General features: G+C 38.7%; 1 protein-coding gene across 1 annotated transcript in view; it reads right to left on the bottom strand.

Moving 5' to 3' along the window:
- The window catches only part of LOC103032203 (voltage-dependent T-type calcium channel subunit alpha-1I), a 269335-nt gene that overhangs the window by 219668 nt on the left and 31400 nt on the right, over positions 1–18267 (bottom strand). The window contains exon 3 of the mRNA XM_049479328.1: positions 7967–8064. Coding sequence (XP_049335285.1) covers positions 7967–8064 — 98 coding nt within the window. The remainder of the gene's footprint in view (positions 1–7966; positions 8065–18267) is intronic.

Below are 18267 nucleotides of genomic sequence, written 5' to 3'. Positions count from 1 at the left end.
TCCATCCATCTACCTATCTATCCACCAATCCATGGGTCTGTCTGTCTGTGTTTATAACCATCCATCCATCCTCAATCCATATCTGATCTATTCATCTTTTCATCTGTTTCTCATTTCTATCATTCATCATTTGCATCCAACCAACGATTTACCCATCCATCTATCTATCTATCTATCTATCTATCTATCTATCTATCTATCTATCTATCTATCTATCTATCTATCTATCTATCTATCTATTCTTTTACCCCTCAACCCAACCCTTGATTCAACCATCTTTCCTGCCCATCCATTCATCCATCCATCCATCCTCAATCTTATATCTGATCTATCTCCTTCTACCTGTCTATCCAACATCAACCTATACCCCATTAATCTATTTTTCCTTTTATCTGTCTGTCAATCCATCGATCCACCCATCCTTCCAGCATTTATGGATCTATCTATACTTCCATCCATCCACATATCCATTCACCTATCCCTTTTTCCTTCCTCCAATCCATCCATCATCTGTCTGTCTGTCTGTCTGGTCTACCCATCCATTCATCCTTAATCTATACCTAATCTATTAATCTTCTCATCTCCCTATCCAACCATTAATTCACCCATCGGTCTAACCGTCTTTCCATCATTTATAGATCCATCCATCCACCCATCCATCCATCCTCAATCTATATCTGATTTATCTATCGTTTCATCTGTTTATCCATCCATTGATTCACTTATCAATCCAACCATCCTTCCAGTATTTATAGATCTTTTTATATCTCTAACCATCCATCCATCCATCCATCCATCCATCTACCCATCCATTCATGTACCTATCTATCTATCTATCTATCTATCTATCTATCTGTCTATCTGTCTGTCTGTCTGTCTGTCTATCTATCTATCTATCTATCTATCTATCTATCTATCTATCTATCTATCTATCTATCTATCTATCTATCTATCTATCTATCTATCTATTCTTTTACCCCTCTACCCAACCCTTGATTCAACCATCTTTCCAGCTTTCCATTTATAGATCTACCTATATCCATTCACACATCCATTCATCTATCCCTTCTTCCTTCCACCAATCCATCCATTTTCTAACCCCTATCTACTCAATGCTCCGTTACCCAACCCATGCCGCATTAATCCACTATCCTAACCCCTTTCTCCTCAATGCTTTATTCCTCCCCCCTTCCCCCATAATCTAATATTCCTAACCCTATTTTCTTAATGCTCCATTACTTCACCCATAATCCTTGATTCTAACCCCTATCTCCACAATGATCGATTACTCCACCCCTTTCCCCATAATCTATTATTCCAACCCCTATCTTCCCCTACCAACCCCTATATAATGCTCCATTACTCCACCCATAATAATTCCTTGCACCAATCCATTCATCAACTATCTGTCTGTCTGTCTCTTCTACCCATCCATTCATCCATCCATCCATCCATCCATCCATCCATCCATCTATCCATCAATGCTCAAGCTTTACCTGATCTATTTTGTTTTTAATTTGTCTACCCAACCATTGATACACCCATCGATCTAACCATCTTTTCATCATTTATGGACCTATCAATACCTTCATCCATCCACACATTCATCTACCTATCCATTCTTCATTCCACCAATCCATCCATCATCTGTTTCTATGCCTTTCCCATCTATTTATTTATGTATTTATTTATTTGTCTATCCATCCATCTATTAGTCCATCCATTACACATATATCTACCGATATCCAATCAGTCTGTTTATCCATACATCTGTCCATGTATCTACCAAGCATGAAACCATCACCCATCCATTCATCTATTTATTTATCTATCTACTGTATCTTTCCATCTATCTGTCCATCTATCCGTTTGTCCAACAACATATACATTTATGCTAACATCTAGCAATCCATCCATCTCTGTTTCTTTATCTGAAGGTGAGGCAGTAGCAGGGGTATAATTTATCAGTGTGAATTGAGTGAAAGGTGAGGTAGGGGGGCCACGCCGGTGATAAATCTGAATATTAAGTGTGTACACATTACCCACCGCACATTACCATTATTTGTAGAGCCTGCGGGAGTTAGCTGTACTGAATTTACTGTTCCACCGATAGCAGTTCATTACAAATGAATGCCATTTAATTGTGTAGAGCGAGAAGGAATGACGAGCACGGTGGGGAAAGGGCTCTACGTCAAATGAAGTAAAACCTTTTGACTGTGACACTGATTAAGATGCATGTGATATATTAAGAAACAGTCTCAACATTTCTATTGAAATTGAACCCTGCAGCCCCTCTATATCTCTGTCTCTCTTTGACTCTCTTTCTCTTTTCTACTTTCATTTTGAAAGAAATATATATATATATATATATATATATATATATATATATATATATATATATATACACACACAAGACATAATCACAAAAAAAAAATCATGTTTTTTGTTCATTGTTGAGCCAAAAACTATAATCTAGTCAAATATGATATTTTTGTGATTATTTCTTGTTATGGTTGCTGCACCTGCGCAGATCTCCTAGTAAGAGCTTCCCTACAACCACTCATGTCGAGCAAGCTGATTGGCTCTTTTTGTTAAAAGGTGGTATTGTATCCTTGAACGGATGCCCTGATTGGCTTTATGAGAACTCCCAGTCATTCGTATTAATAACATATCTTGGTAACATGGCACTGTATGGTTGGCCTCACATACGGAAGTCAGTGATAGGTGGGGCTGGTCTGGGAACCAAATACAAATACAAAAACTTTTCTGCATTTTGGAATCCATTTCTGGGCCCTATTTTAGTGATCTATAGCACACTGGTCAATTGCGCATCTGGATTTAAGATGCAGCTTGATTTAGGGTGTATCAGTATATCTTTGGTATCGTGAGGGCACAAAAAATATGCGCTGTGTGGTTTGAAATGCACAAAGGCATGAACTAATCCTTTTAATTAATCTTGGGAGTGTTTTGGGCATAACATAAAATAAAGCCATAAAATAAATCAGTGTGTCACTTGCCTTACATTCCCTTTAAGAGCCAGATGAGCTCTGACTTTGACACATTTGTATCTTAAAAGTGCAATAGAGAAAACTGACCTGCGCATTCAAAAAGCTGTGAAGCTACACTAGTAGCTCAGTTAAGGGAACAGCAATGTTATTGTATTTTTTATTCTGTTTATTGTCGAGTTTAAAGTCAGGTTTGTGCTCTGCAGACGATTGACTGTTGTCAGGGTTTTAATCAGTCAGTGGAGCTCCTGTGTTTTTCTTCGCCAAAATAGAAGCACGCCAGAAATTTACCTGAAAACACATCTCAATTCCAGACCACCACATTCATCAGTGTAGCAATTTTCCTGTATTCCAACAATGTTTTTATGGAGCGTGTGCAAGGCGTGAAAACAAAGTGTTGATGGGATGTAAGATAGCAATGAGCCCTGTATGTATCAATCTACCTTTAAAAAACTCCAATGTTTATTAATGGATTTTCTTTACTATTTCTGTTTTAGTAAAGTTCTAGAAGTAAAGCTTGAACTTTCATATTTGGTCCTTTGACCAGCGGCCCACACACAGAGCATCCCACCAGGAATTGTTCCGGTACTCTTTGTGGCCATCAGGAATGGTTAACCCTTTGAACCCAAGGCTGTTTTGGTGTGTTTTTTCTCCGTTTTTGTCAGTTCCTCTGTCAGGTCTTATAACACAGTAATTATATCAGACAGCTTCATGCACTAAGCTCTTTTACTCCAGAAGCCATACGGCTGCTCAAACATATAATCATTTAAAATGTAAAAGGAAGCAGAATTGTTATATTTCTTTGGAACTGATCATGTTTTGGTCAAAATTTTACAGAGTGTCTGGTTTTTTTTTACTTATTTTTGAATGTATAGACTTTAAATATATTCACACCTAAGATATCTTTTCAAAAGTTAGATTAGAGTGTATATGAGTTAAAACCATAAGAATATTGATGATAGTTCATTACATGGCTTATTCATTATTACTTTGGCAAAATACACAGAGAGCATCAGGCGGAGTTATTTTTCTTGATAATCACACCTCTAGGATACATGTAGATACTAAAAACCACCTGACACTCAGAGCAGCGTATGACTTTCAGTATTTTGATCAGGACACACAAAGAAAACTACATACAAAAATTTTAACTTTTTAGTCTAAATAACTAAAAATGTTTAGTGCAAAATAACTACTTAGTAAAAATGTGGAAGTAAAATAAAAACTATATAAAGTAGTGCGCAGCATACCTAGCTTTAGTTTGAGTGCAGGTAGTTTCTGACTTTTTCTGAGGAAACTTTTGAGTCATTTACTGATATTATTTGGTTTGAAACATCATATAAATATGTTTAAAGCACTAAAGGTAAATAATATTGGTTGGGGAAGGAGATCTCACTTTTTTAGGTGTTTTTCACAATGGGTTTCTTGTAGATGCTTTACAGCACTGGGATGTCTACCGCAATTTTTTAGAAAGTGTCAGTTCCGCCCTTTCTAACCATATATAGATTATGTTTATGTGTGAAGGGATTTCTGAGTAATTAAGCTGAGAACACAAGGTGCGATTTTGGGCCTAAATGGGATCCATGTGAGATTATGGTGGGCTGTAACAATGGGAACCATTTGAGAAGGCCAACTGGGTCCAAGTAAAAACATCAAAGATCAGCCTTTAGTTTATCTTGGGCATTATTCCTACTTTATAAATATGTAAACAGTGTGCACACTTTGGGCCAGAATGAAAAATAGTGTCAAACAGAAGAAGGATGAGGAGAAAAGTCCTTCCTTTCCACAAATATGGAAATGTGGGTTGTAAGAGGATGGCAATGACATGACCCTTCTCTTCACATGCTTTGATCTCGGAGAGAGAGAGAGAGAGAGAGAGAGAGAGAGAGAGAGAGAGAGAGAGAGAGAGAGAGAGAGAGAGGATTTTCACACATGAACACATTCTCTCCCACAGAAGCAGAGGCACAGCAGCACCATGTTCCACAACCACAACTGAGAACAAGAGAAAACCCTCAAACCCACAACTACAAGAGTGCCTGGCCTTAGCTATCTGCATTGTTTTTCTCCTTTCGTCTGATCTATCAGTATTCCCATCCCTTGTCATCCCTGCTTTTATATACTTATTCATTCCTCCATTCATCTCCTTATCTGCTTTTTCTTGGTCAGGGCTGCAATGGGTGCAGAACCTACATGCAATTATTGGGTGCAAGGCAAGAATACACTCTGCACTATGGCACGTTATGTAGGTTGGGGGTTCAAAACCTCACTTAAGTCACTATTAAGTGGGGAGTTTGGTTGTGTTCTCCTCATGTTTGTGTGGTTTTTCTATGGGTGCTTTGGTTTCCTCTTTTCCCCCAAAAAACGTATATGGAAATCAAGGGAGATTGGATCATACAGTGCTGTGTAAATGTGAACACTGCCAAAAAAAAAAAAAACTCAAAATTTTAGGCAGTGAAATTATCTAATTTCAAGGTAATAATTCTTATTTTTTTCTGATAAGATATTTTCTTAGTGTAAAAAGTGTAAGATTATTTTGCTTTAAAAATAATCTAAACTTAAAATAACCACAAAAAGTCACAGATCAAGTTATTCTGATTCGTGTCTCCAGATTTAATCAGTCCTTTTTGCTTGATTTAAGTTTTACCTCACTCATTTTAATATTTTGCGATTGCTTATTTTAAGAAATCTCACTAAAAAAAATTGCTTACTCCACTGGCAGAGTTTTTAAATTTAATGTAAGCATATATTACTTAATTTATATATATTTTACATATCCTTCCATTTTTTTGTAGTTCTAAATGGATTTTTGCAGTGCAAACGCAGTTTTTAAATGATTAATTATTTATTAAGGAAAAAATGCTTTCCAAACCAATCTGGCCCTATGTGAAAAAGTAATTGAACACATAAATTAACTCCAAGTCCAATGTCACTAGCCTCAACCAGGTCTGATTACTGCCAGACCTGTACAATCAAAAAATCACTTAAAATAAAACCTTCCTGGCAACATGAAATACGCTAGAATGTCTCATTAAAAAGCAGCACATTGGTGAACCTTCTCAGGAGTGATTGGCCTAGAGAATGTACTCCAAAAGGGCAGGGACAACTCATCCAGGAGGTCATAAAAGAACCCAGAACAATATCCAAAGAATTGCACGCCTTAATTGTTTAGGTTTAGGAAGCAATTTTTTTCTATATAGGGCCAGATTGTTTGCTTAAGTTTGATTAAGTTTTTATTTCTTTAATAATTAAAATAAACATATAACAAGTACTTTTTTGTTTACCCATCTTTGTTTGATATTAAAATATGTTTGATAATTTAAAAAAATGTAAACATGGAAGCAAATAAATAAATCTTTAAGGGGCCATCTTTAAGGCATTTTCACAGCACTGTAGGGTCAAATGTGAGTTAAGCTATATACAATCAAATAAAATCGAAATTAACATTTTCTGCATTGTTTTTGTGTGTGTGCTTACTGGTGTGTAAGTGTGTGTTGTCTGTACGGATGTTTCTTTCACTTGTCCTGCCTTGTCTTGTCAAATAGGAGTGTGTATGGTACCCTGTAATAGACTTCCACCACATTTAACTTCTTATTCAGTTATTCCTGGTCAGGTTTCCAGTGGATCCAGAGCCTATTGGCAATCATTGGGCGCAAACTAACTTAAAGTGCTTTTTCACCAAAAGAACTCTGGTTCTTGAACCAGTTCCGTTCAGGCTTATAAGAACTGGGGCGTTGTTTAGCAAACCAGCCCGTTTTTTTCACCAGTTTTTAAGTGGAACCATCAAAACGTCACGTCATAGGTCATCAACAGAGGGTGTTGCATAGCATTGGTAAACAGAAGTGGTCATAATTCGCACTGAAGAGCCTAGTATTCTTCGGTTACTACTGCGAACTAATGTTCCTGGTTCCGAAACCTACATTCCTTGATGGAAACATTGGCGAACGGTTCAAAGTTAGATTTGCAAACCAGCACAATGCCAGAATGTCTGTGAAAAAAGTGCTAATAGTATAAAAAACATGCTAATTTACTCACACTTGAAACAACCCAGTAGAACCCCACATGGATATGGTGTAAACTTCACTTCCCAGACAATTTTTTGTGAGAACCAAAACCACTACCCTTAGTATCAAGTTCCTGATCTGAACCATGCAATTGTACTGCATGACCATCACACAACCACAGCCCTACCCTGAGATCACAATAATGAGCTCTTGAGTCTATTAATTCCTTTTTACCCAAACCCATATTTCTCATGATTAAGAGGATTTGATGCCCTTATCCAGTCCTCCTTGATACTTGGAGCAAATCAACATTAAGTCAAGGGCAATCATCTGTAACCGAAGAGGCTCTTGGGTGCCAAGCTCTGAGGTCTCGCCATGATTGCTCTAATCTATTTTGCAAGTTAAACAGGAAATATCATTAATAACAGTTAGTCCCGTGCCTTTATTGCTGTAACCTTGAAACTTAAGCAAGTGTTTTAGTCCAAAGTGTGCAAAACGTCATTAGCACGTCAGTTGCGTAATTGCAAAAGACATTTTTGTTTTGCGTAATTTGACAGAAAAAGTTACAGAGAAAGAGAATTAAAGGGAACATTGAAGAAACTGATTCGGTGAGTAACACCTGACAACAACCTGCTACTGAGAATACGCAAGCAAAACCCCACGAATACAAAAACAAGCCCTCAGCAGGAGAGAACTGACAGATCTACCAGACTTACGGTGCTCAGAAGAACAAAAACAACAAGCTTCCTTGGAACTGCCCCATTTGTCTCTGACAAAAAAAAAAACAAGGCTAAGTCAACAAAAACTAAAACAAACACATAAACCATCCAAAAGAAACAGAACAAGAATGGCACTGAGGAAATACAGTCCTGAATTATTTGTGCAAGGCGCCTCCACCCCAAAAACTCAACTGGATGAAAGCCGTAAAGAAGCAGGTTTGAAATGTTCACAGGGACTTACTTGGGACTCTGTTGATGGCTTTGAGAGGTCGCAGAACCCTGACTGTCCGGATGGCCGTGAAATTGATGTTCTGAAGGTCCAGAGAGTATTCCACAACCCTAAGGTGAAAGACAGCATTATGAGACATGATAAGGGACAGATCGTAAATGTGCTGTGGGAGGAAAGTGTAGATATAAAGCATACAGTGTTCAGTGGTGTACCTCAGGGCTGCCTTTAAGGGCCAATACTTTTTTCTTTTTTTTTTCTTTTATGAGCTTAAATGATCCATAAGGCAGAGATAGTAAAGAAAAAGTGTGTACAGTTGTGGTCAAAAGTTTACATACACTTGTAAAAAAACATAATGTTATGGCTGTCTTGAGTTTTCAATAAGTTCTACAACTCTTATTTTTCTGTGATAGAGTGATCGGAACACATACATGTTTGTCACAAAAAACAGTCATAAAATTTGGTTCTTTCATAAATTTATTATGGGTCTGCTGAAAATGTCACCAAATCTGCTGGGTCAAAAATATACATACAGCAACATTAGTATTTGGTTACATGTCCCTTGGCCATTTTCACGGCAACTAGGCGCTTTTGGTAGCCATCCACAAGCTCCTGGCAAGCTTCAGGTCGAATGTTTGACCACTCTTCTTGACAGAATTGGTGCAGTTCAGCTAAATGTGATGGTTTTCTTGCATGAACCCGTTTCTTTAGCACTGTCCACATGTTCTCAATGGGGTTTAAGTCAGGACTTTGGGAAGGCCATTCTAAAACCTTAATTCTAGCCTGGTTTAGCCATTCCTTTACCACTTTTGATGTGTGTTTTGGGTCATTGTCTTGTTGGAACACCCAACTGCGCCCAAGACCCAACCTTCGGGCTGATGGTTTTAAGTTTTCCTGCAGAATTTGGAGGTAATCCTCCTTCTTCATTATCCCATTTACTTTCTGCAAAGAACCAGTTCCACTGGCAGCAAAACATCCCCAGAGCATAATACTACCACCACCATGCTTGACAGTAGGCATGGTGTTCCTGGGATTAAAGGCCTCACCTTTTCTCCTCCAAACATATTGCTGGGTGTTGTGGCCAAACAGCTCAATTTTTGTTTCGTCTGACCAGAGAACTTTCCTCCAGAAGGTTTTATCTTTGTCCATGTGATCAGCAGCAAACTTCAGCCGAGTCTTAAGGTGCCTTTTCTGGAGCAAGGGCTTCTTTCTTGCACGGCAGCCTCTCAGTCCATGGCGATGTAAAACACGCTTGACTGTGGAGACTGACACCTGTGTTCCATCAGCTTCCAAATCCTTGCAGACCTGCTTCTTGGTGATTCTTGGTTGACTCTTGACCATCCTGACCAATCTCCTCTCGGCAGCATGTGATAGCTTGCGTTTTCTTCCTGATCGTGGCAGTGACACAACTGTTCCATGCACTTTATACTTGCGTATAATTGTCTGCACAGTTGCTCTTGGGACCTGTAGCTGCTTTGAAATGGCTCCAAGTGACTTCCCTGACTTGTTCAAGTCAATAATTCGCTTTTTCAGATCCACACTTTGGATGAGTGAGTTCCTTTGACTTTCCCATTGTAGCTTTTGTAGCTGAGTCTAATCACTGGGTCAAATGAGCCCTATTTAAATGGGCTCATGAGAAGTCAACAGCTGTAGTCAATCAGAATCACTTACAAGAAGTGAAGAGGCCATGACATGAAGCTAATTTGATTGACACAACTCGCTACATCACCAAAATTGACAAATTTTGTTGCTGTATGTATATTTTTGACCCAGCAGATTTGGTGACATTTTCAGCAGACCCATAATAAATTTATGAAAGAACCAAATTTTATGACTGTTTTTTGTGACAAACATGTATGTGTTCCGATCACTCTATCACAGAAAAATAAGAGTTGTAGAACTTATTGAAAACTCAAGACAGCCATAACATTATGTTTTTTTACAAGTGTATGTAAACTTTTGACCACAACTGTAAACAATGAAGACATGCACTCATCAAGCAGCATGACATGATGTTTCAACACTAGGATCAGTGTTGTACCCAGTCACACCACCCTCCCTTAAAAAGAAATTTAAATGAAAAGAAGGAGAGTTCCCAGAAACAGCAAATGTCTCATTTGAGAAGAAATAAAATTCAATAATAAGATTCAATCAGACACACAAACTATTATGATAAGATAAAAAAAACTTTTGGGGGCACCTTTTTTTTTCTTACGTATTTTTTATTAAAAATACATCCCAATTAGTCTAACTTAAATAGCTAATAGGTGAGAGCTACTCAAAAAGTAGCTTTTGTGGTCCTGTGTTTAATTAAGCATTATACAACAGTTAGTTCCGACCTCACAATCTGATTGGTTGAGAAGTGTTCTAGCCATGCTGATATATGTGATAACATCATGGCCTTCTCACACTAAAGGCTAACGCTCAGCCGCGGCACGCTCGCCCGCAGCGCTGGCTGTCTTTTGTGGAAAAAAGGGAAAGAAAATTGCTCGGCTAATGCCGTCTGACAGCCAGAGCGCTAACCAGCCAGACTAGGCTAAGCTAAGTTAATGCTGAGCTAAAGCAAGCTTCGCTAACCCAACCACAGTCCAGCCAGCTAGCTAAAACCAACACCACCAGATAGGTTAGCTTGTTTTAGCTCAGCATAAACTTAGCTTAGCCTAGCCTGGCTGGTTAAGATACCGTTCTGGCCGTCAGATGGCATTAACCGAGTGATTTTCTTTCCCTTTTTCCACAAAAGACGAGCCAGTGCTGCCGGCAAGCGTGCCGTGGCTGAGCGCTAGCCTGTGCTAAGCTAACGCTGCTGCTGGTGCCTCTGGAGGTGATGATTCAAAACTGTACTGTGTGTATATGCCGTTACTTGGCAACGCGGCGGCGAAGTGATACAGATGAAAAATCTGCATGTGCGGGGGTTCGAACTTAAAAGCTTTATACCTCTGGACCACTCAGCGTCCTTAAAAGACAGTTTCTATTAGTATTAACCCAAACAGCAGATATAAAAATGTGAAACACATCATTTTCAACACAGTTTTCTTTTCAAGCGCATGATTTTGTTCCTCGCAGTGCATCTGGAAAGCGTATAGAATGATGTGAAATTTCTTTACCACAGCGACATTTCAGTACCACAGAAAAAAAAGAAGGGTATAAGACATGGAACAGATACAAGCCAATTATCTTCCCGCGCCTATGAATTCCCATTAATATCATATGACTCGTTATATACATATATATATATATATCATACCCCACTTCTGCCAATACAGCTGCGCATTTCCATATAGTAGCTCCGCATTAATTCACTGATCCGCTTCCCAGCGCTCCTTTGAAGACAACTGTAATGCATATATAATCTACAGCGCTGCTGAGGCTAACCTCCAGCACTCTACCAAATATGGTGGGAAAAAAGTGTTTTTTTCTAAAAAGGCACAACGATGAGGCTAATAAAGTAAAGCAGTAGTGTGCAGTTAATATAGTGGGTACCCCCTTCTGCAACTCCCACCACTGCACCACTACACACTACAACCCCCCCAACCAGTGGCGGATGCTGATCTTTCAAGGAGGGGAAGCTCAATTTTAGGCTACATCTTAAAATGTTTCAATTTATTTATACGTAAATTCTAACCACCCTGAGATGTTTTCATCAAGAGGAATGGCCAACAGTACATTTTATTTGTTACAGCACTTCCACTCAGCCAGCTCACTTTATCATACCAGAACAGCTGAAAATACCTGTTACTTTTCCCACCTTTTACACCAAATTAATCTGAGCAGTTGATCTGCCCTGCTGTTTAACTCTAAGTTTTTCTTCGTAAGGAAGAATATCAAATGGCTTCGCCAAAATGTGGTCCAACATTAAAACTCTCTGATATTACTTTCAGCTGGCGCGAGGCTAGTGTGAAGTGTGTCTGTCTGTAAGTGCTTTGTGACGGTGAAGGGGCTCAGCAGCACCCGCTGGACAGAAACTGCGATAGAAGTCAGAAAGAGTAACAGAAGTCAGAAAGAGTGATAGAGATTAGAAAGAGTAACAGAAGTCAGAAAGAGTGATAGAAGGCAGAAAGAGTGATAGAGATTAGAAAGAGTAACAGAAGTCAGAAAGAGTGATAGAAGGCAGAAAGAGTGATATAAGTCAGAAAGAGTGATAGAATTCAGAAAGAGTAACAGAAGTCAGAAAGAGTGATAGAAGTCAGAAAGAGTGATAGAATTCAGAAAGAGTGATAGAAGTCAGAAAGAGTGATAGAAGTCAGTCTCCAAACACAAGCAGCTACAAAAAAACACCAGAAATAGAAACTCGATTTGTCGCTAGTCGTTTTTAATAAAGAAAATGCCACTAAGAGGATTAAGAAAGTCTCAGGTTCAACTCAGAACAGAGTGAAAATTAAATGCTCCCAGCGCGGATGTTTACACCCAGAGATCGCTGATTCGCTCATTTTGCTGTCAATCAAAAAGGGACTCCGCCTCAGACAGATCATCCAATCATCATGCAGAAGCTGAGCGTCCAGGCCAGCCGAGGCCAGCCCACTGCCCCATAGACCCCCAGAGACGCTGAGCATCCGATGGGCGGGACAAAGCCCAGCATTTATCCAATCACTCGTCTCGTTTCGCTGCACACTTTGCTTCGCTATTAAAGTCTTTGGACACCCAGCGTCCGCACTGTTTAAAGCAGCGCTGTGAAGCTGCAGGAATGAGTGAGAGGAAAGCTGTGTTGCTACCAGTGATAAGAAGCTGAATCTGAACAAAAGTTGAGCGCATTGTAGGGCATATTTAGTCAATGACATGTACACACAACAGTATATATTTGATCACTTATTTTTTTACATTTTAGTGGAAGCTGAGCTAACCTTGCAGTCTTAGAGCAATCGCGAATGCCCCAACCCAAAAACTCACCAGTCAGGTGGCCTTCCATTGTGAATTAGTTTTACATTGAAGGACAGCCTTTAAAAAGGCTATATAATATGATGTGACAATATCTGTGTTATTTGCAGTTGCAGTTTCATTATAGTTAGCTAACTATTGAACTAAACCAGCATGAGCGCCGTTTTATGACTAAGCAACCCCTTCAGCTGAGGGCCGAGAAGGGGTTAGATAGCCCAGCATGGCCCCGCCCCCGTAGTGAAAAGCATGAGTCTAATTGGTGAGATTGTCCTTTGTCCTATGACTTTGCTAACAGACTCCTGTTACTACACCCTTCTCAAAATCAGGAGAAGGGTCCACGCAGACACAAGGGGGCAGAAGCTATTTTAAAAAGCTTTGATTGGTTAGAACAGCTGTCAGTCAGACAAGAGTCTCATAGCAACTGAAAAACGCAGACTAATGCTTTGAAAAAGTTGCTTTTTTTTATAATTGAATTACTTTATAAAATATATGCTTATAGTTTACAATAACTATAATATATACAGGGGTTGGACAATGAAACTGAAACACCTGGTTTTAGACCACAATAATTTATTGTCCCGTCAGACAGTTCTGGTGAAAACTGGTGGAGGAGAGTTGAGGTGCACATTGAATTCTGCCGTGATTTGATCAGCCGTGGTTTTATGGTTTTTGGATGCAATCCGGGTTAGCACCCAAACATCCCTTTCAGACAGCTTCCTCTTACAGCGTCCACAGTTAATCCTGTTGGATGTGGTTTGTCCTTCTTGGTGTTATGCTGACATTACCCTGCATACCGTGGCTCTTGATGCATCACAAAGACATGCTGTCTTGGTCACAGATGCGCCAGCAAGACGTGCACCAACAATTTGTCCTCTTTTGAACTCTGGTATGTCGCCCATAATGTTGTGTGCATTGCAATATTCTGAGCAAAACTGTGCTCTTACTCTGTTAATTGAACCTTCACACTCTGCTCTTACTGGTGCAATAATGTGCAATTAATGAAGACTGACCACCAGGCTGCTCCAATTTAGCAATGAACCCTCCCACAGTAAAATGACAGATGTTTCAGTTTCATTGTCCATCTAAATATTATGTGATGATTTACATGCACCTATTGTCACCCCTTCTCTTAGAAGAAGGGTTAGAAGGGCCTCACTGCACAGCACTGACGTAAAGCCGGTGCTTTCGCTCAGTGGGCGGAGAGAAGTGCCATCTCGGGCTCTTTCCGCTGGACCTGGCTACTTCAGCTAAGAGACGGGGCTCAAAGAAATTGATGTCAGTTCCAGCCTTAACAAGCCAGATTTCACAGCAATTTCAGGCCCACTCCAGTCATCATTAGACACTATAAGGATCCTGAGAGGAATGTGTGTGTGTGTGTGTGTGTGGAGCAGATAATTTCGATCTGCAGACATGGTGGGTAACGAGGGTGAAAAGCATGTTAGTCTGCTGCTTCAGACTGCTGTTGGCCTCCTGAGATGGCAGGAACACACTGCATCATGCAAGAACACTAAGGGCCCTATCATGCACCCTGTGCAATGGCGCGTCACAATGCTCACTGCTATCTTAACGGCGTTGAAATATACTTTTTTCAGTAAGGAGTAATCTAACTAATTACTCTGACTGTAACTATAATGCCGTTACCATTTCCGACACCCCGTTACTGCACGTTACTTTAGTCGCTCAATAAACTTTTTTTTTTTTTACTTCGCGCATACAGACAAAGGCGCAAGTGTGTGTGTGTGTTGTGTGTGTAAGTCACAAGGGAGGGGAGGATGAGATAACCGCCTAAGCAATGATTGTTGTCTTTGCTGTCGTGCACTCTATTTATCTGGCTCATGAAACACTCTCTGAGAAGGTGAGGGCCAGGGAGTGGAGGTTACGGGGCGAGTAACACAAAAGTAACGCAATAGTTACTTTTACTGGTAATTAGTTACTTTTATAGTGGAGTAACTCAGTTAGTAACTTAGTTACTTTTTTGGAGAAGTAACTAGTAACTATAACTAATTACTTTTTCAAAGTAAGATGCCCAACACTGGTCAACAGTCTATTTTCAAGCCTTGCGCACGTGTCGTTAAAATAGCGTTGGACATAGGAATATATTAACGCCGATGAGTGTGGTGATCTGGAAATGACGTGTGTTCAGGTAAATTTCTGGCATGTTTTTTTATCTTGGCCGCACAAAATAGAGATGCGCCACTGACTGATTAAAACCCTGACAACAGTCATCAGTCAGCCGCGCACCCAGAACTGGATCACCGATCACCACGAGCACTGCACTTCAAAATGCCACATGCCATCACTTCTTTACCACAGCAAATATAAACACCTCACCCAGAGCCTTCAGAAGTCTATAACTTTAAATTAAATTATACTAAAAAATCGGCACAGTAACTATAAGTTATTGTTAGTTATATTTATTTCTCCTGACATTTAGAAGGAGTTATATTTTTTTAGTTATATGTTCAGTACACAGACTAAATGACTGTAGCTTAATATAGCAGATCTAGGCATTCTGCTGTTTGAGAATTTCAACAGGTGCTTATTCTCACTCAAATCCTGCAGTTTTGGATATAAAAAAAGAAAAAAGAAAAGCACTTCAACTGAACATAAATTTATTTTATTTTATTTTGCTATTATTTAACTGAAATTCACCTTTATATTTTTTATATTAAAAAAAAACATCAAAGCACATTATTGCCACGCTCTCGCGTCTGGCGCTGCCTGTCAATTATTCAAAACTTCAAAAAATATGAAATACACAGATCTATAAAGCTATATATTAGCGTTCCTGTCTCAGCGTGTCTTGTGTCTTTGGATAACTCTTAAGATTCCAATGCACAAATGTCAGAGTACACCTGTGTCTTAAAGGAAACAAGTACCGGCACACTGATTGGTTTATTTCACATCACGCTCAAAACACACACATAAATAATTAAGAGAATTAGTGCACGCCTTTTGCGTGCTTCCAGCTGCACAAGGCATATTTTTTTTGCACCCTCACAATACCAAAGATACAGGACAGGCCCTGGTGTGCTATAGATCACTAAAATAGGGCCCTAAGATCTTACACCCTGTGCAAGGCGCATCACAATGCTCATTGCTATTTAAAACCCCGCCAACAGTCTATTTTAACTGCTTGTGCCTGTGCCATTTAAAAAGCAACAGCGGCTGTGAATATATCTATGATGGGTGTGGTGGTCTTGTAATGAGGTATGCAGGTGAATTTCTGGCGTACTTCTATCATGGGGGCAGAAAATTGAGGTGCGCCACTGATTGATTTTAACCCTGACAACAGCCAATCGTTTGAAGTTCATTGCTATCTTGGCAAAATATTTTTCTGAAAGTTTTGTTTTCTTTACTGAGTTGATTACTAATTAGTTATTAGATAAAGATTAGAATATTATTAAAATTCAGCTATTCACTGTATACCACCAACTCTACCTCTTCACAACTTTACAACTGATACTCTCAAACACATTAAGAGGACAAAACTATTACATGTGAAAGTTCACACACACACACACACGCACACACACACACACACACACACAATGATTCATAAAAATTCACTCACGCTATTGCACACAAGTCAAAATTGATGTTGAAACTTGTGCAGTTACTAAATTATGAAGTCTGCAATAATGTGTACTTCACCAGTAGTTACACTCTTATTACACCGATTGTTACAGTGCTAATTAGCTAATTTAGTCTTAGTCACATTTTAGTCTTTTGGTTATTATTAGTTCTAGTCTAGTTTTAGTCCACAAAAATAAACAACATTTTAGTTTAGTTTTATTCTAATACATTTTAGGTAAATAAAAAGTATGTATTACTTTTTTATTGTTTTACTATTTTAGATGTTTGTTGTTATTTTGAGATAATTCACTGCTAATTTTTACTAAAATAATATGCAGCTACACAGATACTCGCGGCTACACACGGCTAACATGCATTACCCATTAGTTTAATAGAACGTAAATGCAGTGAAGGCTGTATGAATTGTGTCTCACAGCTCAAGGAGGTTTGTGGCCGATATAACTGAAACACCATAGCTAATAATCATGGATTGCACTGATCCCTTTTAGACATTAAACATTGCTAACACTAAACCGGAGACATATCAGTCTAGCTAATTAATTAACTAGCTAACCTAGCTAATGTTACATGAGTTACCTGCCTCCAGAAATCGGAACAAGATTACCTTTCTAAATATCTTGGTGATGAGACACAGATATGAGGCAACAAAAGCAAATAAAATTTCCATGGTAACGCAGCTAAACTTATCCCATAAATCCTGTTTATTTAGTAAGTGGGAGAGGAGCCGCTGTGTAAATCAGCTGTGGCGCGGCTGTGTTCCTATCATATCATTTATTACAAATTATTTCCCCATTTGTCAGTCTTTGACATATTTGTTTAGTTTTTACTATTTTATAAAAATTGTGATAAATTTTGTCATAGTTTTCATTTTCAAGTATTTTTCAAGTATTAATTTTTATTTAGTTCTTGTCTGGTTTTCGTCATTAAAAACAGGTTGTCCACAAAGAATTTTCGATCTTTAACTAAATGAACACTGCATTGTTAATGTGTAATTACACAGTTATTACAGTCATTTTTATAAAGTGTGACTGTAGAATATTTACTCTAACCTACCAAATCTAGGTCCAAATAAATCACTTTTTATTAATACACTGTCCTCAAAATAATACAGGGAATTTGATGTTGTTCCTTTTCTGTATTCATATTCATTTAAAAAAAATTATCTGTGTATTCTGAATATATTCAGCTATAGTAAAAGTATAGTATGTAGCAGCCGACGCTGGGCTGAGCAGACAGCTGCTTCTAATCTAGGCCTCCTCCGAATGGTGGCATAAATATTTGAGGTGACGCTCAGGCCTGTCTTTGAACTGGGTGGTCTGGAGCTTCTCAGGGAAGCACAGCAGAGAGAACATTTTCTTGCTTGCTTTCTTCTCTCTGAGTGTATTCCTGCAATGTTTATGGAGCTGCTGAAGCTGGAAATGCTTTAAAACTAGAGCTCCAGGTAGTCATTGTTTCGAAGGAGGGTCTACAATAATTTTTTAGCCAAATACAGCTCTGGAAAAAATATAAGAAAGCACTTAAAAATGATGAGTTCCTCTGGAATATAATCAAGAAGAAGATGGATGATCACAAGCTATTAAACCAAGCTATACTGTTTAAATGGTAGCACCAGGAGTACAGGAAAACAGTTATTCCAAAAGCAATGTGTAAGACTAGTGGAGGAGAACATGCCAAGCTGCATGAAAACTGTGATTAAAAACCATTGGCGGGTTATTCCACCAAATATTGATTTCTGATCTTTTAAAACTTTATGAATATGAACTTGTTTTCTTTGCATTATTTAAGGTCTGAAAGCTCTGCATCTTTTTTGTTATTTCAGCCATTTCTCATTTTCTGCAAATAAATGC

Source organism: Astyanax mexicanus, chromosome 5 (genome assembly GCF_023375975.1).
Source record: "Astyanax mexicanus isolate ESR-SI-001 chromosome 5, AstMex3_surface, whole genome shotgun sequence".
NCBI lineage: Eukaryota > Metazoa > Chordata > Actinopteri > Characiformes > Acestrorhamphidae > Astyanax > Astyanax mexicanus.
The sequence above is the reverse complement of the archived record's forward strand: the minus strand, read 5'-3'. Positions and strand labels throughout refer to the sequence as shown.